This window comes from Triturus cristatus, chromosome 4_2 (genome assembly GCF_964204655.1).
Source record: "Triturus cristatus chromosome 4_2, aTriCri1.1, whole genome shotgun sequence".
In the NCBI taxonomy this organism is placed as follows: domain Eukaryota; kingdom Metazoa; phylum Chordata; class Amphibia; order Caudata; family Salamandridae; genus Triturus; species Triturus cristatus.
In genome coordinates this window covers 47,548,560-47,573,133 of record NC_140586.1, presented here as the reverse complement: position 1 = coordinate 47,573,133, position 24,574 = coordinate 47,548,560, and the positions used below count along the sequence as shown (strand labels likewise).

Sequence of the window (24,574 nt, the reverse complement as noted above, 5' to 3'; positions counted from 1 at the left end):
GCTCCCTTTCATCAGAGCTATTTGGGACACTGCAATTCCGCGCCTATCCTTTGGAGCAGAGAGTCCAGTACATAAGGGCATATGATCCCGATGTTTCAACCTCAGTACTGGATTTTGGTGAGACTGTCTCTAAGGCTGCTAAGTCTGATGGCCTTCTGCTTTCTGATGGAGAAGCACACTCTATGCATATGCATATTCTACAGTGGGATCTGAAGTCCAAGTGGGCACAGTACCAGGGGAATCTCTCCGACCTGGTTCATATTTCGGAGGAAACTGCAAAAGATCTGCAGTGGTGGTTGACAAACCATGATTTGATTAGCAGCAGACCCTCTCCCTTCCCCATCCTAAGCTGACAGCAGCGGTGGCCTTGCAGGTAAGTGCAGTGGGGCGGGAGGGGGACAGTCGGCAGACAATGGAATAGGGAAAATTAAATAAATAAATAATTCTGATTCCGTTGTCTGTCAACATCCCCCCGCCCCGCACTACCGCACTTACCTTTACGAACTTCTGCTGGCTGACAGTGGTGACCAATGTATCACTTCTGGGTTGGGGCGGCCACCTGGAAGAGATGGAGATCGGAGGACTCCGGTCTTTGGTGGAATCTCAGCTCCATCTTAGTCTTCTGGAGCTGAGGGCTGTCTGCTTGCCATTAAACGCCTTTCTCCCATCATTCAAGGGAAGGCTGGTTCAGGTGTTCATGGACAACACCACAGCCATGAGGTATTGCAACAAACAGGGCGGAGTGGGGTTGTGGACCCTATGTTAGGAGACACTACTCCTATGGACTTGGCTGGAGAGCCAGGACATTTTCCTTGTCGTGCAGCACCTGGTGGGATCTCTGAACGCCAGGACAGATGAACTCAGCTATCGATCTATTGCGGATCACGAAAGGCGTCTACATCTGGAGGTGGCGAAAGGTCTCAAAAGAGAATGGGAAGAACCTTGGCTTGATCTATTTGCCCCTATTGCTAACACACAATGTCAGCACTTCTGCGGGTTGGAGTTTCCAGAGTGGCTCTCGCTCAGAGACACTTTCCACTTAAACTGTAACCCAAGACTCCTGTGCTCCTTTCTGACGACACAGCTTCTGCCCTGGGTTCTCAAGAAGATTGGGACAAACCAAGCCCAAGATATCTTAGTGGCTTTGGACTGGGCAAGTAGAGTTTGGTATCCCAAAGTCCTACGCATGAGCATCTGTCCTCTGACCTGGCTGCCCTTTTGAGAGGCCATCTGTCGCAGCAGCAAGGCAGAGTCCTGGACCTGGACCTAGGCATACCCCACCTCCATGCATGTAGATTGGGTGGTGACAGTTGAATGCTATTGATCTTCCTCCTGAGATTTCTGATGACATCTTGGCAGCCAAGAGTTCCTCATCAAAAACTATATACGCCTCCCATTGTGCCAAATCTGTGACTTGGTGTTCCTCGTGACCTTTTGATCCACTTTCTGCCTCCTTGTCGGAGGTGTTGTCGTTTGTGCTGTTGTTAGCCCGGCAAAGCCTTGCCTTGAGCACCGTTAAGTGTTATCTTTTTGCCATCTCTGCTTTTTTGCGGTTGCCCGGTCAGTCCTCACTGTTTAAGTCACCTGTTGTGACACATTTCCTTAAGGGCTTACAACATTAGTTCCCTCCTACACCTTTCATTATGCCCAAGTGGGATCTCAATTTGGTCCTGATGTTTCTTATGGGCTTCTCCTTTAAGCCCTTTAACAGCTGTCATCTGAGAGTTCTGACTCTTAATATGGGCTTCTTAGTGGCCTTTACACTGGCCAGGAAGGTCAATGAGCTTCAAGCTTTTACCCGGACAAACACGTTCTTCAGACTCACGCCTCCTTCCTACTGATGGTGATGACTCCATTCCACTTCAGCCAAAACATCACGGTGCCACAATTGTTAATTCCACCTCACCCGTCCAAGGAAGAGAAGAGGCTCCACCGTCTGGATACGAAAGGAGCGCTGTCTTTTTACATTGATCATACCAAAAACCACTGGGTAGACGATCAGCTTGTTATCAGATTTAAAGGAGCAGAGGAAACGGGCTGTGCAGAAGATAAGCATTTCTCGATAGATAGTACTTTGCATCAAGATCTGCTATGCACTACCTAAGAGGCAGCCTTCTGAGGGCTTGCGGGGCCATTTCACCAGGGCCAAGGCTGCTTCAACCGTGGTATCGCGTGGAGTACCTGCTGTCCTGGGCATCTCCCAAGCTGAAACGTGGTGGTCACAACATCATGTTCACAAAGCACTTCTAATTGGACAGTCAGGTCTGTCGAGGGGGGCATTTTGCCTGTTGGGTCCTTAAGGATTACCTGGTTTGAGCCAGTTCAGGGACCTACCTCAGGGGAGGTGTTGCTTGGGTATCTATTCTAAGATTAGGAATCTGTGGTTAGAAGTCTCTATCAGAAGAACAAGTTACTTACCTACGGTAATGCTTTTTCTGGTAGACTCTTTCTAATTGCAGATTGCTCACTGGTCCTCCCATCCTCCCCAATCTGTGAAATGGCTCTTCACCCAAAAGCTCCTATTCGATTCTGCACACTGGTCACACATCATTCAGTCGTGACTCCATGTTTTTGGAACGGAAATAGTCACAAAAGAAACTGATGTCAGTGTGTTGGAATGGCACATATGTAGGCAGTGGCACGTCACTTCTAACATGGATGACGCTGACATGGAGTTGCTTGGCAACACCTACCAGCACACAGAGGTACTGCTCAAGATTTTCCAGATCCAGTCTGATGCCTGAGAAATATTCTAAGGTGAGGAATCTGTGGTTAGATAGAGTCTCTACCAGAAAAAGCTTTACCAAAGGTAAGGTGCTTGTTCATTATTAACTAAAACTCCTAAGATCAATTAGGAGATTGATCCCAGCCAATTCCAACCAAGGACCTCAACAAGTCTTCCAAGCCCTGGTTATCTCCTGAATTAGATCTGGAATAGTTACTCACTGGACTCCCTGCCAGCAGGAAAGCCCCTTAATGCATCTTTTAATGCAGCTGCAGGAAAAGTTACGGACAATAGGAAATATATCACATTACAACTGCACTGATCCAACTTAAAATGTTCCCCTTGCAGGCACATTGCATCTTCAGATAAGCCTGTGAAATCTTCAAAGCTCTGAAGTTAAACACTCCGTATTATCTAAATATAAACATTATGCTAACAGGAACAAGTAGAACTCTTCACAGCACAAACATGCTCCACCTACAAAGGCATGAAAAAGTGCTCAAAACTACTATATTTATTCTCGTGTTTTGCTACAAACTTTTGGAAAACCTACCCTTAGAGATAAGATGGGACCCGAACCTTGCCTCTTTCAAAACCCACCTGAAAAGCTATTTACTTCGTAACACCTTGAGACAAACTGAAATATTCCCAAGAAACGTGTAAATCACTCTCTAATATCCTTCGGGATATTGTCAATGCTTTAGGAAAAACACAACAAATAAGCCACTTTCTGTGCTTTTGCTGTATTTGTCAGCCTTCATGTGTGGGCTTGTGTGAAGGAGTCTGCTAAGGAGGTGTTAGATTCCAAACCCCATTCTTCCTTACCTTCCCATGTAGTACGCATGCAGTTTTACAATTCTATTAAAGAGGAGTTTCCTCGAGTCAATCATAGTATTTCAGGGTTCATTCCAACTTATTGGTAAACTTTTTCATGAAGAGCAACTAGAAAATAAAATCTATAAAAGGGAGACTACCAACGCGAAATTTGACGCAGTCAAGCCATATCCAATCAGAGCAAAGGAGGCTTATTTTTCTTAGGGCCCAAACCGATTGACATACATTTTGTTTTAGTAATGCATGCTGAATTATCTGGCTTGAATTACTCATAGCCGTGGGGTTGATTCTTTCTGTGTTTTGAACTTCCACTCTTACCAATGTAAGGGCTCAAATAGTCCTAACATTATTGTCAATTATAAAGGGTGTACATAAAGTATCCCCTGCTGTACATTATAAGGATACTGCAAGTGACCATGAGTACACCAGCCATATAGAAGAATGCTTAAATCCCCATGTGAAAGAGATCGTATGGCTGCAATTCATAAAGAATAAAATTGGAATCTGAAGTGCAAAATTAAACACACCAAAAAGCAGTTACTAGTTTGTTGCTAAAAATATTAGAATCAGTTAAATGTTAGTCCGATTTAAAAAAATGCTGTAGATACGAATGTATAGAAACATGCAGAAGAATTCTGTCTTTCCTTGCATGCAAAAAACATGTTGCCATAAATATCTTCTTTCTGCTGATCAATGTTCATTTTAGAAAAACAGATCAGGAGAAAGAAAAGCCATGTCTCATTTCCTTGTTTAAACTGTAGCTGCAGTTAAGCTATGTGACCTGCTTTTCACCGTGGCTGGTGGGTCTGTTAGTGGATATAATGACTTCCACAATTCAACTGTAATCATTTATTACAGTTGAGCAGCTACATCAGTTCGGTATTACAGGTGATTAGATCTGTCACAACTCTACTGTAATAAAGAAATTAGAGATGGACTTTTATACAGGGATTGGAGGCTCCCATGTCTTACAATATGCTTACTGTGGGTTCAGTTGTTATTGTAGGAAGGTTATCTCAGCCCACCCTCACCTACCCTTTTTGCTTTTTCTCATAAGGTCCTTCCTCTTACTTTATATCACCGATGTATAGATCTTCATCTGTCCCGCTGCCTACATCTGCCACTTGCTGTCAAGCATGACAGTGCTTTCCCCTTTCGTCCTCTTCCATATGTGACTTTCTCCTTCTAGCCAGCATTGTGCTGTGCACAATCACACAGGTAAGCATTACTTTCTGGCTTACCATTCTTCCGGCCTCGTTGTTGTGCCGGTTCATCAGGTAGCGCAGATCCCGTCCCCTCTCACTGGAATCCACAAATTCGCGGCCGAAGACCCTTCCAAAGTCAATGTTGTCACTGCAGCCCCCCCAGTGCCAGTCGGCCCCCCCTGGCCCCCTCCTTCTGTAGTCACAGGTGCAGGATTCTATGGAGCCCTCAGAGCACGATCTGGCCACAGAGTGTGTTACGCCGGCGCTAGTGATTGCGAAGATGAAGGCGGTTTCCCTGCAGCCTGAAAGAGTTGAAAAACAAATGCATTAAGAGGTTAGACCTTGTAAGTAGGAAGGGGCCACTAAGCAAGAGTGGGGCCCCAAAGACAGTTCAATAATGACCCGAGACATTACAGTTTTTTTAGAAAGAATTCTCTGGCTGTATTTATTCAAAACAAGATAGGATCTGTAAGAACTCACACTCTTCATAAACAATACCATATCTACATTATATATATATATATATATATATATATCTATATATATCTATATATATATATATATATATATATATATCTCACTTGTTAAAATCTTGATATGAAACAGAAAAGCTATACAAAGATATTCCTAAGGCGAACACCCTTTTTGTCTAAATTGGAGTCAAGATTGAGCCCCTCTCTGCCAATCCACCTCTGTCCTGTTCTGTCCGATAGCATTCTCTTCTAAATATCCAGGACTTCACACATCTCAGCCACTGTGCTTCAGTCTTTACATGTAGCATCCTGTACTAAGTATCAAGACCCATGACCAACTCTTGAAATGCACCTCAGACCTGATCCACTCAATTTTGCTATTCCAGGACTAAGGCTTGCACACAATTCTGCTAATTTACTTATAGGCTTATTTATGGTTTAACACTCGGGGGGTTGGATCACAAAGATGATGGAGTATCCTGTTTGCCAAACTTGCAATTCTTCTTTATTTAGGGTTTGAGGAACCACTATGTTTCTGCCAGTGGAGCTACTGCTGACTTCATCGATGAAAGTCTTTGACCGACAGCCCAGCTGACACCGGGTCGTTGGTCAGTGGACGTCAGACTATTGCCTTATTGAGGATAGACATCATTTTTTTTCCTGTCTGGGACCAACAGGAAAGCAAGGCAGTTCCTAACAGGAAATGTGATTAACAACTCCTAACGAGTTATGCCCACTTTTTTTTGTTCTTCGACAAAAAACAAACACTAGCTTTAGGAATATCTTTTTGATAAACAAAAAAGTGTGGCAGTGTCTGACAAGATTATTGTTTCAAAAATATGGAGCTGCATGAATATCCTGTGAAAAAACTATAGAGGATCAGAATATAGAAGGTAAGAATATTGTTCTTTTATGTATATAATATTGTTTTAAAATTGTGTATATAATATTTTTTACTTTCATAAAGTTTTAATAAATATTGTTTTTCAATTATTTAATATATATTTGTTACTTTGTTCATTTTAGGTCTTAGTGGTATTAATATAACTTTACATTTGTTATATAGTTGTAATTAGTAATGTCTAAATAAAATGTTATATATTCAATTAGAAATTTATAATTTAGTAACGGGTGATTGGGTTTGTAGGGGAATTGGATGAGAAGTTATTTAGATTATACATTTTTTATTTTTATGTTAATTATATATCTTGTTGGTAATAATGTAAAATTGTTTAATTGATTGTTATATTAATTATTTGACTTATTTTGTTATTTTTATATTTATATTTTATTTGTATGTAATTTAATTACTAATTTATACTTTAGTACTGGGTTGTTGGGTTTGTAGGGGAATACAGTGGGAAGTTATTTGAATTATAATTTGTTTTACAAATTAAGTTTTTATTGTTAATTAAATATTTACTAGTTTTATGTTTATTATTGGTTTTAATTTTATTTGTTTAATTTAATGACTATTTTAATGTTATTACTGTTCTATTTAAAAAATTGGGGGGGAAGTGCCTTTTTTGGTTATTAGGGAAGAAAGTGAATTTATGTCATGATCGCGTGGGCAGGACGGAGCGGAACCGAATCGCGGGAGACTCCCGCCGGCACTACAACTCCCACAAGGCGTAGCAACCGAGCTCCCCCACGTGACCGGGAGCGCGGTTGGGTAAAAGACGGAACTTCGCAGGAAGACGGCGCCAATGATTCGCTTTCGTACTCGGCAGCTGACCAACGGCCCGCGACCCGCATCTACGGACCCCGCCGAGATCCTCGAACCACAGCCGATCCCGGATTCCGCGACTGAAGAGTTCGCCTCCTGAAGCGCCGGACAACCTGTGACCACCGTCCTGCGCCCTCCGTCTCCGGAACGCCCCCGACTTTCCACCGGCACTAACGGTCTCCTGAGGTGAGTGCCCTCAACGCGCTCTGCGCCCAACCAGCTCCCTTGCTCCATCGAAGACGGAGGGGTAACTAGTGCCCTCCGTTCGCCTTCACCCTTCTCCAGTGGGTGTGTCCGTTGCCAAGACACCAAGCAGGAAGCACCCCCTCTGAGACCGCTACTCCGGCGCTCCTCGGCCCCAAGGATTCCTGGGCCTTGAGTAGAAGCGCCACCAGCGGTGGGAGAGTGTTCCTGACCCCTGTGTTTTCCTTGCCTGCACCCTTCGCCCAGGCGCTCCTCGACCCCACGGATTCCCGGGTCTCGAGTGGTAGCGCCTTTGAGAGGCTCAAAAGACGTATTTGGGTCCTTTTCAGCCGGAGCGAAATCACAAGAGCCGTGCTGCCCCTGTCCCTCCGAACCAGAGCTCTGATCACAGCTTCACCCAACCAGGGGAGAGAGGGCGAAGCAGGTAACGCAGGGGACTCCAGGGGGGGATACGAGCGCCTCCGGGAGAGAAGGAGAAGCAACTAAATCCGCTCTCTTTGTCTCATTACAGGTGTCCATTCCCAGCTGACTCTCTCCTTCCCTCACCTACCTGTCTCCTGAGCCCGAGGGTCATTTACACGAATCCGGGCTGGGGACGGATGGGAGGGGGAACCCTACATAAGCATCAGCGTCATCCTGAGGAGAGGATCGAGTGAGCGCCACAACAATTTATTTACATTTTGTAAATTTTGTTTTTGTTAAATTATTGTATTTTAAATTGTATTTATTTATAAAGCATATATTCTTATTTTGAATACATTTCAATAATTGTATGTTGTGTTTTTTTTAATTATTAGGAATTGCGATGGTATATCTAACCTTTCCGAACTCCAACACTGATTTTTTTGGTTTTGCTAAAGTGGTAATAGTAAATTTAAACCCTTCAAAGTCCAACACTTTCCCTACTGTTGTTTAGATTGGAGGAGGAATAGTAAATCTAACCTCTCCAAAGTCGAAGATGTTCCCCGACGTTGCTTGGATTGGAGTCTAAATAATAAATCTAACCCCTATAAAGTCCAACACTTTTTCTATTGTTCTTTGAATTTGAGTGGGATTGGTAAATTAAACCTCTTCAAATTCCAGCACTTTCCCTCCTGTTGATTAGATTGAAGTGGGAATAGTAAATCCAACCCTTTTCCTACTGTTGCTTAGATTTAATTTGAGTGGGATTAGTAAATCCTACCTCTTCAAAGTCCAACACCGTTCCTTCTTTTGCTTACATTAGAGTGGGAATAGTAAATCAAACCCCTCCAAAGTAAAAAACGTTTCCTACTGTTGCTTAGATGAGAGTGGAAATAATAAATCTAACCACACCAACGTCATACACTTTTCCTACTGTTACTTATGTTGGGAGTCAGAATAGTAAATCTAACCCCTCCAAAGTCTAACATTTTCCCGGCTTTTGCATACGTTGGAGTGGGTATAGTTAATCTAATTCCTACAAAGTCCAACACTGTCCCTATTTTTGCCTTTGTTGAAGTGGGAATAGAAATTCTAACCCCTCCAAAGTCCAACACTTTTCCTATTGTTGCTAGGATTTGAGTGGGATTTGTTATTTATTTGTTATTGTTGTTTTTTAATTTTTCTTTCATATGTATATTATTTATAAAAATATTTTACTTATTTTTTATATTTTGTTTTTATTTACTTTGGATATATATTTTTGTTCATATGTTAATTTTATTTTTCAATTTATTGTTAATATTATCAGTGTAATTATTCTCAAAGTGTTTAAATATTGCTTTGATATTTTTTAAGATATATATATTTAAGTTAGATTACATATATGTTCTGGTTATATACGTTTGTTAATTTGTTCTTCAGTACTTAATGTAGCTTTCTCAGTGGGACAATATCTCATCCCCTGGAAGACTGCGGTGGTCAAGCCTCTTTTAAAAAAGCCCTAGCTGGATCCGGCTGAATTAAAGAACTATCGCCCTATTTCCTTGTTACCTGTTCCAGCTAAAATTCTGGAGAAACATTTGAACTTTCACCTCAGTTCATATTTGGGGGAGTACCAGCTGCTTGATGGTTCGCAGCATGTTTTTAGAAGTAATCACAACACGGAGACAGCACTAACCTCATTAATCAATAATATCCGTGTTCAGGTTGATGCAGGGCACACCACGCTGTTGATTCTTCTTGACATTACCGCAGCCTTTGACACCATATCTCCCTTGAGACTGGTGGAACGGTTCAGGGAGATAGGGGTTGGGGGCACGGCCCTCAAGCTACTCTCTTCCTTCCTTAGTGATCGGGCACAAATTGTGAAAATGTGTCCATTTTACTCGGCTCCCAACCGTTTGTTATGTGGAGTCCCGTAGGGCTCCTCTTTGAGCCCTACCCGTTTCAACATTTATGTTGCCCCACTGGCCAGGGTTAGTCTTATGCCGACGACACGCAAATCATAGTGCCCATTACCCACAACATCCGGGAATCTGCCACTAACTTCAAATGCTGTTTGCAGGCAGTCTCCTCTTGGATGGTTGAGAACTATCTCAAACTCAACGGGGACAAAACAGAGGTCTTGATCTATGGAAACCAACCAAATGTTTGGCCCAATGATTGGTGGCCAGATACGCTTGGTTCTTGTCCTTGCCCTGCATCACAAGGAAAGAATCTAGGGGTCATAGTGGACAATTCTCTTTCTCTGAGCCTTCAGATTAATAGAACGGTGTCCACCTGTTTTGGGATTATTAGGATTCTCAGGAAAATTTCCCACTTCCTTTCCTTCGCCTCCCGAAAGCAGGCAGTTGTTATCTTAGTGCTGTCCAGACTGGACTATTGTAATGCCCTTTATTTGGGCATTTATAGGGCCTTGTGCGTCGTCTGCAGCTAGTACAGAATGCAGCAGCCAGGCTGATGATGGATCTTCCTAAATACTCAGTCTCGGCTTCCCTCAACAAGCTGTAATGGCTCCCTTTAAATCGAATAATTTTGTTCAAGGCTCTTTGTCTTACTCTCAATGCTTTTTATGACCTAGGCTCAGGTGGTTTGAAAGGACTCTTTCGGCGCTATGTTCCTGCTACACAACTTAGATCAGCCAGTAACAATCTCGTAGTGGTGCCTAGGTTTAAGAGAGTTAGATGGGGAGGCAGAGCCTTCTCCTTCGCTGCTTCTAGGCTCTGGAATTCCCTCCCTGCTGACATTTCTGGACAAGGGTCCCACTCTCTGTTCCGCAAAGCTCTGAAGACCTGGCTTTTTACAGGTACTCCAGTCTGAGCCCTATTTTTATTTCTGTCCGACAGCCCCTCCCTCAGCACCTTGACACCCCCGGGCTAAGTTTGCGCTTTAGAAAACTAATATTCATTCATTCATTTCAAGCTATTGTGTTTGTATTTTAATCTTTTAAATAAATTACTTATAATGTTATATATCATATTATTTTTTATATATTGTTCACCAATATTTTCAACACAATATTTTGATGGTTTACATTCAAAGTATGTAAACTTGATATTTTTGTAGACAATATTTATTAAATGAAATGCCTTCATACTTCTCTGACAATATTTTTTTCTGATATGTATATGCATTTTAATGAATCCCCTGACATTAGGACAAGGTTCACACACTATTATTTAATGAAGCAGTGTTCACTCTTGTTTCACATAATAACATAGGCAACAACTTTTCAGACCAGTAGTAGAGCCATGAAAGCTAAAAAACAGAATACTGCACCAGTCTTGGACCCCTTTTGAGTACTTCACTTGAATTTGCTGCTGGCAATGGCAGAAATTATGATTTCAAGAATTTTGGGGAGAAACCCTTTTTCTCTTGATATTATATCACCTTCACCAGTATGGAAGAACATGTATCTTTTTCTGATCATATTTTTACAGGAAAGAAAGGTAATCTGGCCTTGCCTAGAATAATCGATTTTAAGTCTAGAAGAAGAAGATTGAAAGATGATTTTAGGATGATAGGATTTTTAAACTTTGAGATAGTAAGAGGACTTTTACTGATGGACATTTAATAATTAATAATTTTAAAATTATAATGTATTAAACTATGTTTAATATTTTATTCCATGATGTCTTTTTTTATGTACTTTTATGGATCGTTCAAAAGATTCCAAATCAAGTTATTTTGAATTGAATTTGAGTCTAGATGAGAGAGTGTGGGTGCTTGAAAGACATTTTATGCTGAGTATGTCAGGAACTGCTTCACTCTGGAGACCAAGCACGGACCATACGCCATAGCAGGATGCATGCACGTGTTAGGGGCAACCCACAGAACACATGTCCTACCTGTGCCCCCTAGTGACACAGCACATAGTCACCGCAACAGAAAGCACACGTCCCACCCCAATGAGCAGGCAACAACAGAACACCGTGGAACCTCCAACAATGTCGCCTTCAAATACACAGCCAGTGTGCATGATTCCTTCATCCTCCAACCGTCCATCATCAACCAGCGTACCCAGGATGGCAACAAGGGAAATGCACAGCCCCTTAGCAAGTTCCAAATGAACACCCCCACTCACCTCAACTCCACAACCATGCAAATCACAACTCTGGCAATGCACACGTCACAAAATCACAACCAACATGCACAACAACATGCCCACCCACCAGACATGACAGAACAACTCACAATGGTTACCTGGCCAAGCCGTGAACATGAGCCATCAACGGCATGGCACCTCAGCCACACAACAGCTGAATGTGGGGAGAGGTGGCAAACAGGCATATGTGAAGGATGCAGTAGTGCCATGATTGGGAAAGTACACAATGCCAAGCGTGGCGAATATGTGCTAGACAGACCGCAGTAGGCAGCACACACCCATATCCATGGCGACATACACCTCTGGTGTATGGAGTGTAGTGGACAGTGGACGCAACCATGTCACCACAGCCAGTGGTGGACCTCGCAGAAAGCTTGCCTGTTACGCCCCCCCCCCCTAAGCGTGACCGGAGTGGGATGGCCTGGCGTTCGCCACGTCAGCGTAGGGGTGTGAATAAGAAGCTTGTACCCTTGGGCCTGGTCCTCTTCCGGAAAGCCCAACGTCTCTGCCAGGGCGGTGCCTCTCACCCCGCCACGAGGCCGAGGCCGTCCTCTTGATTGGAGTTGCCTGCGACGCTGTGCGCCTGCTGGACCCCAGCATGCTGAACCACGAACTTGTCAGACCCGCCCATGCGCAGCCAGGCCTCACTGATCACCTGCTGACACCGGCGTGTGTCAAGAAGGGCCCACCACGTTACGGCGCAAGCTCCAGGCCAGAGTCCCGCGACCTTGGCAGCCTCCTCAGACCATCACGGCCTCCACGACACAGGCACGCTTTAGTCCTTTTTCGTTGACGTACTCTACTGCCGCCTCAGGCCTACTCTTCGGCCCAGTAGGTCCCATATGTGAAACTGTGTCCTGAGTCATAAATGGCAGTGACCCCAAATCCGGGCCAGCGGCAACAGCAACAGGCCCCACCCGATCAGTGAGGCATAGTTTCATATGGGCTTCTTGCGACACGTGGTGCCACTAATCCTGTTCAACGCCAGCCGGCGACACGTGGTGCCACTAACCCTGTTCAACGCCAGCCGGCGATACGTGGATGAGGGACCGGGACTACCCTGCGGACCAGTAGGTCCCACATCCAGTACCTGGGCGCAAATCACGAATGGCAGAGTCCACACTGGTGGTCGCACAGAGAGGAGTAAGAGGAAGATGCGGCTCAGCCCGGATGAAACTCGGGTCACATACACAGAGGTGTCCGAACATATGGTGCCACTGAACCTGAACTACGCAGGCCGGTGGGGCCATCCAACCTATGCCGGCGACACTTGATGAATGGGCCGTGCTGACCGCTGCCTCAGGCCTACACCACGGTCAGGTAGGTCACACATTTGGAACTGAGTCTTGATTACGCCATGGCAGTGAACACCATTTAAGGCATAGGGCATAGGGCAAGTCACTATACCCCCCTTCGCTGTGGTGCCAACAAGTCTGTGCCTGGCATCACAACCACACGTGTCTGTCGGCCTACGCAGGACTACTGCCCTTGGCCTACACTGCACACGAGTGGGTCACATATTTGGAACTGAACATTGGTTATTCAAAAGGCAGAATACATGTCAACGCACGCACAGAGAGGCGTAAGAGGATGACACCTTGCAGTCCGGAGGGAACAGGATCATCGTTACGGAGGTGATCGAACACTACCGACAATTGCCCTGGTGTCACTAACTCTGTGCCTCCCCAGCTAACGACATGTGGCTGTGGGCCACTGCTGACCGCTGCCTCCAGCCTACACTGCGGTTCAGTAGGTCACAGTCTTGATTTGGCAATGTTGGAGTACATGTCAGTGTACGGGCATCATCGCAGACAGCATACCAGCTCAGCACTGTGCCACTAAGTCTGTTACCCGAATCTCTGGTCGTACATTGGTGGCGTCTGAGTCTATGGACTAGGGGCTGTTTTCATCCTCATTTAGCTGATACTGAATTGGTGGTGAAAACGAGGCTGGCGCTTTCCACTCCTCCATTTGCTGCTGCCTGATGACATCAGACTTTCCACATCCTGCCCTGGAGGACACCTTCCTCTGTCCCCCGCAAATCACCGTCCCGTGGCAGCGTGCCTGTGCCGGCTGCAGTGCATCCGGGGCCACTAACTCTGCTGCTCAGGTCTGGGACCCCTTCTTCTGATATATTGGATGACCTCTGTGATGGTGGTCTTGGGGTCATCAACGCCATGTGTCTGTGGCCCTGTGCTGTCCGCAGCATCCGGCCTCACCTGCGGGCCACCAGGGCCCACACATAGATTCGGGTCCTGACCATCACTGGAGGAGGCACACGCCACCACCGCAAGGACCACCTCCAACCGCCATCTGCCAGAGTTGATACGGTGACAGACATACAGAGTTGCTCAGGCCTGTCGTGGATGCCATCATCGGCCTAATACCCTGCTCAGCACTTCAGGTGCCAGTGAATCAGTGCTCCGCAAGCCATTGTCCGTTAGTGATTGAGTTTTGTGCTGTGGAGATGTTGCGCAGCTATGTCACCTCATGCAGTGCGGAAGACCTGGGAATAGGATGAGGAAGATGTGTTAAGTGTGCGTACGGGAGATGGCACAGACAATGGGAGGGCAGGAGGCAACATCCCCAAGGCAGGAATGCAGACTGGAGGTGGTAGTCAAGCTACACACCCGGAATGTGTGTGTGCTGCAGTGTGCCAAGGGGATGTGGGGCATGATCCTGGGTAATTGTGGGTGTGCAGTGTGCTACGCCTCATTGTGCATGTGTGTCATTGTGCCCATCTCCCCGTCTACCCAGTCCCTGTCCATTACTTTCCCTGTTAATGTTGTCAGGTCCTCTCGAGCTGTGTCCGTACTCCCTACTCCTTGCACCATCTCCACACTGATGACTGTGGCCTGGGTTTCCTCCAGCTCCTCCTGTGTTGCTGGACTGCTACCTCCTGTCGCCGTTGCTGCATTCCTGTTGGCAGCGGGTTTGTACCTGGTTTAGGTTGTCACGTCCTGCCAGCGCCTCATGGCCTCCTCCGTTGGCCTCCTTGACACTCCGGCTGCATTCACAGTAGTCTGCTTGTGGGTCAGTTGCTGGTAGTGTTCTGTCACCTTCGTGACGCTGGTTGTGTTTTCCTGCGGTTTGCACCCCGTCTTCCTCTCCCTTTTCTCCTTGGCCTTCCCCAAGCCTGTTGTTCCTTGCTAGTGGTCTGTGGGGGTTGTGGGGTTCGTGTTGTCCTCTGCGCTGGGTCAGGGTGCATCCATGTTCCTCTGTGTTTAGGCGTGTTTCTGGTGTGTTGTTTCTGTGGTTTTTATGGTGCATTTTCCCACAAGACGTGTGGGATTTGGAGGCCTGTCGCTACTTTTTGTACCGCGATTGGCCTCATCGCATGAATTTTCGCGTTCACGTTTTGCATTTTTGCAGCGTGGCGTTGATTTTGACGCTGACATTTGACGCATTATCTCGTGTCTATCGCATACTACTGCCTTGTGAATTCCACGTTGACACGGGTTTATTTTCCCGCGATGAGCTGTGATATTGAAAGTTGCGTTACGCTACTCTTGCGGTAGTTATCACACGTTCTTGTGAATATACCCCAATGTGATCATGTTAATAAGCTACTGAGAGTCCCTCGCCTCAAAGGAAACAGATGGTGGATGCGATTGTCTTTTCTCAGAAGCCTCTTGGAGAGACCATCAAGACCATGAGAAGTCAAAATTGAAGTATTTGTTTGCAGTGTTTTGTCGGAAACGTCTCTGCTTCATTTGAGACTCTTTCAACATTTTGAAAACATTTATCTACAACAAGTATTTCTTCTCCGCTGAGAGAAATTAGAGTGATTCACAATGTTAGGGACTACTATGACCACTAATTCATCAGTGCAGAGGGTGACAATGAAGGACAATGGACAAAGAAGTTTTTTAATGACCAGTGATATCTTATAGCGGTGTATGCAAGGAAGAAACCTCTGAATGGTGAAAAGCAGATAGATCACAATGAAAGGGAAGCCTGTACTCACCTTTGAGTTTCCTCAGCTTATGGTAGTCAGCGGAAGTCTTTTTTTAACTTCTAGAGTTCTTTTGTGAGGATTAAGGTAAAATTGACAATTTTCACTCATTGATTTAAAACCACACTCTTATTAACCAAAAACAATGTTTTCTTTACAAGTTTCAAGTGAAATCCAGAAAATGTATTGAAACTGTCCCTTTGTTGTAACTCATTTTTTCCGAAGTTATGTATTTATTAATATTTTTTTTTTTCAGGTTCTTCACCGTGCGCGCGCTGTGGGCGCTCGGTGCGATGCGTTGTGCATGCCGTGCGCACACAGTGCGCGCACCCCGCGCTTTTTTTGAAAAAACAAAAAATGTTTTTTCATCCTTGGGGGTCCTTCAGTGACCCCCTGACAAAGGCTAGGGGGTCAGGAACTGTCCACCCTGCCCCCTTTTCACATTCTCCACCTTTGTTTTTCACTGCCTCAGACTGCGAGAGACAAAATGGCGGCCGACACTTCCTGATTTCGACCGACTGGAATGTTTACTTTCATGTAACCACCAATCAGAATTACGCTCGCGCACGGCAGCATGCGCGTACAGTATGCTTACCGTACGCGCACGGTGCCAGATATTCAAAAGGCACATCCCTGACCTGAGGACTTTCTCTTTGCCAAATTTCAAATAATTCTGTTCAGCCGTTCGGGCTGTACCTTGGACTAAAGGTCCCTATGGAAAAATGCATGGGGAAAACGCATTTTGGGACCCCCCTTTTTTCTCGGCCCCCGCTTGACTAATCACCCCGAGACTTTCAGGGTAGGAGCGGAGCGGAGCGCCCCACCTATTTTAAAAAATTCGCGAGGATTCGTCAACCGGCGCCAAAGTTATTCAAAATAAAATTTTCAGATTTCCTATGGAAACACGGTCCTAACTATAACTATCTACTGGCGACCGCCAGTAGATTATATATATATACATATATATGTATATATATATATATATATACATATATATATATATATATATATATTCACTGAAAAAAACATAGGTTTCACACACGTTATAGTTACGAATTAGCATTTAAAAAACCTTGCAAATTCACTTAAAAAACCATAGGTTTCACACATGTTATAGTTAGCTGGACATTTCACTCGTAAAAAACCAATGAAATTCCCCCATTATAGTTACTGCAGGCAACTATAACTCACGCGACCGCAGTCCTCTGCTGATGACGTCAGATATTACATCACTGTATTTAGACACTTATTTACCCATGTCTTCTTCCATTAATCTTTAGCTATACATATATTACAAATATTTATTTTTCAGAAAGACACATATGTCATCAGTGATGTAATATCTGACGTCATCAGCAGAGGATTGCGGTCGCGTGAGTTATAGTTGCCTGCAGTAACTATAACGGGGGAATTTCATTGGTTTTTTACGAGTGAAATGTCCAGCTAACTATAACATGTGTGAAACCTATGGTTTTTTAAGTGAATTTGCAAGGTTTTTTAAATGCTAATTCGTAACTATAACGTGTGTGAAACCTATGGTTTTTTCAGTGAATTTGTACGTTTTTTTAAATGCTAAGTTATGTTTTTAAATTTTTTTTTTTTTCAGGTTTTTTAAACAAAACAATTTTTATTTTATTTTTTAAATCGCGAGGTGCACGCACCCTTCGCGCACGGTGCGCTTCGCGCACCCTGCGTGCTGTGTGTGCGCTCGTTGCGCTTCGCGCACCGAGCACCCACGGTTTGCAGTTCGTGCCGTGCGCGCAGGGTGCGCGCACCTCGGGATTTAAAAAAAAAAAAAAATGTTTTTCTTTCTCCCTTGGGGGTCCTTCTGTGACCCCCTGACCAAGGCTAGGGGGTCAGGAACTGTCCATTCTGCCCCCTTTTCACGTTCTCCACCTTTGTTTTTCACCCCCTCAGACTGCGAGAGACAAAATGGTGGCCGACACTTCCTGGTTTCGACCGATTCGAATGTTTACCGACATCTAACAACCAATCAGAATTGCGCTCGCACACGGCAGGGTGCGCGCACAGTGCGCGCACCCTGCGCGCGTATAGATATTGATATGCTTTTAAATGCTATTTTCTCAGGAAATACTGAACAGATTTACACCAGACCTGCAAAAGGCACTTCCTTGACCTTATGGCTACCTCTCTGCCAAATTTCAAGTAATTCTGTTCAGCCATTCGGGCTGTAGCTGTGTCTAAAGGTCCTATGGAAAAATGCATGGGGAAAACGCATTTTGGGACCCCCCCTTTTTCCCGGCCCCCGCTTGACGAATCACCCCGAGACTTTCAGGGTAGGAGCTGAACGGAGCGTCCCATTAGTTTTGAAAATTTCGCGAGGATTCGTCAAGCGGTGCCAAAGCTATTCAAAATAGAATTTTGAGACTTCCTATGGAAACTAGGTTGTAACTATAACTATCTACTGGCGGTCGCCAGTAGATAATATATATATATATATATATATATATATATATATATCCATATAACTTTGACGACAAAGACGCCCAGCACTTCGGGTCGGGGCTTGATGGCGACGTCACCGCCCAATAAATGCAAAGAAAACTCTTGCACATTCCTAGCAAGAGAGTCAAGCCCTCCAAACGAGAGTAGTTTCAAACTCCTTTATTCAAGCAGGTAAACCAGCAGCCTGTCAGAATATCAGCATGCATAACGCGTTTCAATCCCAAATGGATCTTAATCATATGCAAATTCAAGGGGCAGGTGTTTGGGAAACTTAAATACCTTGCTAAGTCAGACAGAGAGGAAGGACTTTGGTACAAGTGTTTATTCCTTTTCGTGAATTACACAAGCAATGAATACGCGCAACCCACTGTTTTTTCTTGTTTAAGCAATCGAATACAGCCCCACCTATTTTGAAAAATTTGCGAGGATTCGTCAACCGGCGCCAAACTTATTCAAAATAGAATTTTCAGATTTCCTATGGAAACACGGTCCTAACTATAACTATCTACTGGCGACCGCCAGTAGATATTATATATATATATATATATATATATATATATATATATATATATATATATATATATATATATGTATATATGTATATACATATATATATATATATATATGTATATACATATATATATATATATATATATATATACATATATATATATATATACATATATATATATATATATATATATATATATATATATATATCTCGCAACAATGCTCTCCCTCGATGACGGGTAAGGAAGGATCCACACCAGTTGGTTCTGCTTTACAAAAAGTTTATTTCGGGAAACGAAAAATATATATATATATATGTGTGTGTATATATATATATGTGTGTGTGTGTGTGTGTGTGTATATACACACACACACATAGACAAAAACAAATTTATATATCGCCGCTGAAACGCCAGAGTGAGTACTAGGTAAAACTGAGCCATCTGAATTAAATCATTGAAGCATGTGCTTAGCAAATATCTTCCATGCAAAAATCGAAATTGTGTCATAGCACAATTATGCTGTGCAGAAATGTGAGGTATCTTTAGACCATAGATACTCACAAACCTTTTCCAAGGGGCCGCAAAGTATGGTCTGTAGTGAGCCCGAGGGTCGCAATGATGCTAGCAGGATGGGAGTGGGGCTTTGTGAGTGATTAAATGTTGCGGTTATTATTTTAGATTATTTTCCTTTACTTCACTTAGCTTGTAAATAAAAGCTATCTTATTTATTTAACATCTTTCTGAATATTAGTGCTCTCTGATGTAAACAGCAGCCCAGTGCCGCTCTTAACCTGGGGGGCCACATCCCTGAAAACTAGCCCCTAACCCCTCTTGCCCTGAAAAATACCTCCAACCCACACCAGCCCTGAAAACTAGCCCCGAACCCCCAGCTGAGAAAACTGCCTCTGACCCCACCCATAAAACTACCCCGACCCACACCCCAGCCCACAAACCACCTCGACCCCCCCCAGACCTCAAAACTACCCCGACCCACCACAGCCCACAAAACTACCCCCAACCCACAAAACTACCCCGACCCACCCCCAGCCCACAAAACTACTCCCCACCGAGCCCACAGTGCAGAAAACTACCGCGGCCCCCTCAGCCCAGAAAACTACCCCGACCCACCCCAGCCCAGAAAACTACCCCAACACCCCAGACCAGAAAACTACCCTCAACACCCCAGCCCAGAAAACAACCCCGACCCGCCCCCAGCCCAGAAAACTACCTCCGACCCATCCCAAAAAATACCCCGACCCCCCAAGCCCAAAAAAGTACCCGACCCCCCCAGCCCAGAAAACTACCCCAGCCCAGAAAACTACACCCCGGCCCCACTTACCTCACTGCGGATCTCTTCCTGGGAGGTCTTCCTGCTTCCGTCCCCAGCAGCCAGCAGCTAGACCGCGCATTGCTTTAACCACGCATATGCGTTCCGACTGTTTCCCCCATACTGTACTATGTGGAGATCCAAATTAATGAGATTTCAATTCTTGGAAATTTTGTACTCCTATCCTCTCACACTAAGTACAAAAATGGGGGTAGACAAGGAGGTTGGAGCACTGGACTTTTTTTGAAGTCATGAATTGATTTGAGGGGATGATCAGCAAATGTCCTTTTTTCAGTGCAAACATCACTTCCAATGGCTTCTAAATACGCCTCAAAACCATCTTTCCATTCACCCCAATCTGGTGTTTATTTATTTTATTTAGAAGGTTTTATATAGCGCAAACGTGACCCCGGTAGGTATCAGATCGCTTTACAGATAGGATAGGTGGGGTAAGGACAAGCATTACTAGAGTATACATAAAACGAACAAGATAAGAGTACATCACCTATAGTGTAGGGTTGATACGGTGCATGTAGAATACCATTCAAATTCAATACATAAGTGGGCATAGCAGGCGAGTGCTGCGAAACAAAGATGCACAATAATCTGGTGGTCAATCAGTTGGATCAACTGGATTTGGAAAAAATTAAGGACGTGATGTAATACTATCAATCACGAAATTGATATCAAACAAACAGCTAATTCAGCGTTTTTAGTAATTTGGTGTTATTCCATCCATCACTTTTTTGTATACTTTCACATGTTTAAATCTGCCAAACCTATAAGGGAAGTCTGAGTAAGAATGAGGGGTAACCCTGGTGGGTGAGGTTTTTATAGGAAAACTCTGTTTTCTCCAGTGGAGGGTTAGTCTCTTTAACATAGCTGGGTTCCCATTTTTGTGATGTAGTACTTGTGGATGACAAACCTAGCATATCCTCTCACTCCCCCCTTTTTTGATACATCTTTGCTTTCTGTCATGCTGTTATCTCATATTTCTGCCAGACTACAGATTTATAAATGTCCCCACCTAGTGACTTTCTGCTGCCTTACATGTTTTATTGTCCAGGATCCATAGATTGTTTGAGTTGGTGAAACTCTCAAGTTTACATTGTGACATTCACACGACAAACTTGCTTCAGATACTGTATTTTTATCAGCTGTAAGCTAAATTTCATATTTTGCATTTAAGTAGCGTGTCACTGATTTTAGAATCCCGGCACCTGGTTAGTCGTCCCTTGCTGTGATTGACCTGTGTATAGTTGTAGCTGTAATATTTCAGAGCAAAGTGGAAGAACTCAATGAAGCTTTTTAGGTCTCGCCTGACCCAGCGCATGCGCTGGTCTGGCAAGACATTTTGTGAGGGCTCCAAAAAGTGCTACCAGGCCAGCCTAGAGCTACAGTGCATGTGCGCAGGCGCGCGCGTCGCGCATCACCGCGACTACTTTCACTTTCGCGGCCGCAGGGCCGCTTTGATGTTTGATGGCGATCGCGATCACTTTCGCGGCCGCACGTCCGCTTTGATGTTCTCCGTGAGGCTTCAATAGATTGCAGCAGTTAAAACAAGCATTGGCATAGCCAATAGGTCTCGCTTTTGGGACCTTATAAGTGTTTAGTTATGCAATTGTTGCATGGCTAAACACTTATAAGGTCCCAAAGGCGAGACCTATTGGCTATGCCAATGCTTGTTTTTTTCTGATAGTGCGCTGTGCATTCTAGTTGATAGAGTCGTAAGTATTGTCCTGTGATACATACTTCAGAATTGTATTTGTTTTGGGGGGAATATTGTACTTGGTTCTCCTTTTCGTTTCATGCATAGTCTTCCGCTAATCCGCCCCTGCTGTGCTCACACATATTTAAATTCATGTCACAGTCCGTTTTCTAAAATGGTTTTTTTCACAGCTTGAGCCCACTATAGCTTTCCAACGCACGCGCACCTTTCTTACTGCTCATGCACGTGCATTAGCTGCAGTATAAGCAGATAGCATGCACTTTATGTTCCCCCTTTACCCTCATCATGGTTTAATTTCCCTGAGATAGCGAGGATTTGTCGTTGGCAACCTATATAACGTATACATAAAAACCATTGTTACTGGTGATTTACTTTTTGTTAAAATATATTCTGAAAATGAACGTATCTAGAAGCACACAGAACCTTTAATGGACTAGTCTGTACAGTCTGACCCACCTTTATTGACTATTTTGCCGAAAATGTTGTGCCCCCCGGTGGTCGGGCAGTTCCATCGCCGGCTGCGGAACTGCCACTTGCACTCCTTCATGGCGGACTGCAGGCCGCTGTTGACGCTGTGCAGGATGCCGGGGTTCTGGCGGATCAGCTTCCGCTGCTTCCGGCTCAGCAGCTGCAGGCTGGGGTCCAGCACCAACTGCACGTTCTTGGTGTCGGTGAGCAGGTTAGTGGAGGTGACCACGTTCACGATCCCCCTGGAGGCACAGAAAGGGAATGGAGGTCAGTGCGATGCTCCCACACACCTACACACCGCCTATTAGCATTGCGTCATACATTACGAAGGTGGTAATGTGTGGCTGCAGAAGCCATACCACGATGAGACATCCAGTTTGTTACAATCGCCCAACAATCCAAAATGTAATGCATGCCTCTAACACTGCCAGCCAGGGCTGGCCCTAGTACTGGTCGCACACTGTGCAAGTCTTTTTTGGTGCCCCCCCCCCCCCCCCGTTTCCTCCTCCATGAATTCCCTCACTACCACTCACAAACAATGCACCTCATCTCTCTAGAGCACCTTTCCGACAAACATTTCATTATTTTATTGCGCTACTCATAGTTTACTCACACTCAGTTCTGTGATCTGCATGGTACATGTTCTTTGTAGCAGGCCCATTAACCCTCTGCGCTGTGTGGGTGGCAGGAGTGCCCATGTGAGTGCACGGTGAGCGATGCAACAGTGTAAGAGTAGGGTAAGAGGAGTGACTGCGGAGTGAGTGAGGTGACATGAATTTGGGTGCAGATGTAAGTGCAGAGTGGGACGAATTAATGCATGGTTAGTAATGGGCTTGTTTGAGTGAGATTGTAGATTGAGCAGTGAGGGGGACAGGTGAGTGAAGTGTCAGATGAGTGCAGGGTAAGTAGTGTGCTTGTGTGACTGCAGGGTTAGGTACGGGGTGAACAGCGCAAGTGGATTGTGAGTTCATTGTGATCGCTGTGAGTGCAGGGTGAGCGTTAAAGTGAAGGGTGAGAATGAGGAGTGTGTTGTCTGAATGCAGGGTGCATTCCCAGACACTTTAAGTAACTCCTCATATTATTGACGGCGGTGTAGGGTTTCAGATATAAGTTAAACTATTGCTATTATGGCATTAATCAGGGATCGAGAGTGCAGAAAATAAATAATGTGCCGTTCCTGCAACAAACTTCCAGTCTCATGATTAGGGTTGCCACCTCATTATTTTGATGTCCCAGATGGTACAAAAATAAGCAGCAAATATAAATAGAAAGCACTTTTAATTGTGTTGTAGGGCTGCCTGAATGATCCATGACTGATAATTAAAGGGAACAAATATAGAAAAGTCACACTACAGATGAATACATACTTTTTTATTTATAACACTATTTAGTGTCAAGATGAGGTCTTTGCAGGCTTTTTAAACAACACATGGCTGGCATTTTTCTTTTGGCAACCCTACTTTATATTCCTTTTCATGAAATGCATTCTCACACTACGGCAGTAAATGTAAAATACAAATGTAAGGAATAGGCAGAGTGGTAGAAGGTATGTAAATATGCAAAAGCTCTTCAAAGACCTGTGAAAAACTCGGGTGTGCCGGAAATCAGACTCCAGACACTGCCCAGCCAAGCCCACATCAGCTCGAGCTGCAGCAGGCCGGTGCTGAGACACTCAACGGGGGATTGGGGGGGTGAAGCCTTTTTCGCCCTATGGGAGTTGGGCGCCTGGATTATAGAATAAGTGAAAGTGAAAGTAGACGTTCTTGTTTCTTGGGAAAGTGGTGCACGCTGCGTGCACAAGCCTAAAAAACACAAGAGCACGAAAGTAGCCAGTGCAATTAGAGTGGCTCAGTCATTGCGTATGTCATAGTATGAAGGTGGTTGATATGGATATCATGGGATGAAAAGCAGAGACTTTTAATTCCAAAGGCTGCACTAAGGTAGAAATGAGAGCTGGATGTGCTAATTATACAGCAAAGCCCGGCAGTGCCATGAATTGTCAGTTATTAACCCTGGCATCAATTGTTGCCAAGAGTTGTCTTACAGACAGGTACTACTGCCAGGCAATTGGTATGCGTGCCATCCTAGAAGCTCTATATGTGATATGGTATAGTTCACTGGTCTCACCCATCAAAAGTCCAACTCGTGGAAGATGACATAGTCAAATAAAATAAGAATACACCACTTCACATTACTAAAATCACATCTTCACAAGCTGAATAAAGGTCCAGTCTGTGATTGAAACATCAAACACTTTGTAAATGCATCCCCAGAATACCAAAAGTGCTGTGATGCAATGCCAATGGCAGATCATGTGCTATGTTAATGTCATCCACATCACATATCCTCATTCAAATGTCGCAGGGATTCACAAAGCCCAGAAGCCATTTTAGAGGGTTTAAAGGTGCCCAGCTTTGCTCCAAGGACTGCAATTACCCAGAAA

The 24,574-nt window shown here is 44.5% G+C and overlaps 1 protein-coding gene across 1 annotated transcript in view; it reads right to left on the bottom strand.

Annotated features, from left to right (window-relative positions):
• WNT1 (Wnt family member 1) overlaps positions 1-24,574 on the bottom strand; it is a 67,891-nt gene that overhangs the window by 5,369 nt on the left and 37,948 nt on the right. Inside the window, exons 2-3 of the mRNA XM_085600027.1 lie at positions 22,120-22,373; positions 4,801-5,066 (exon numbers count right to left, since the gene is read on the bottom strand). Coding sequence (XP_085456153.1) covers positions 4,801-5,066; positions 22,120-22,373 — 520 coding nt within the window. The remainder of the gene's footprint in view (positions 1-4,800; positions 5,067-22,119; positions 22,374-24,574) is intronic.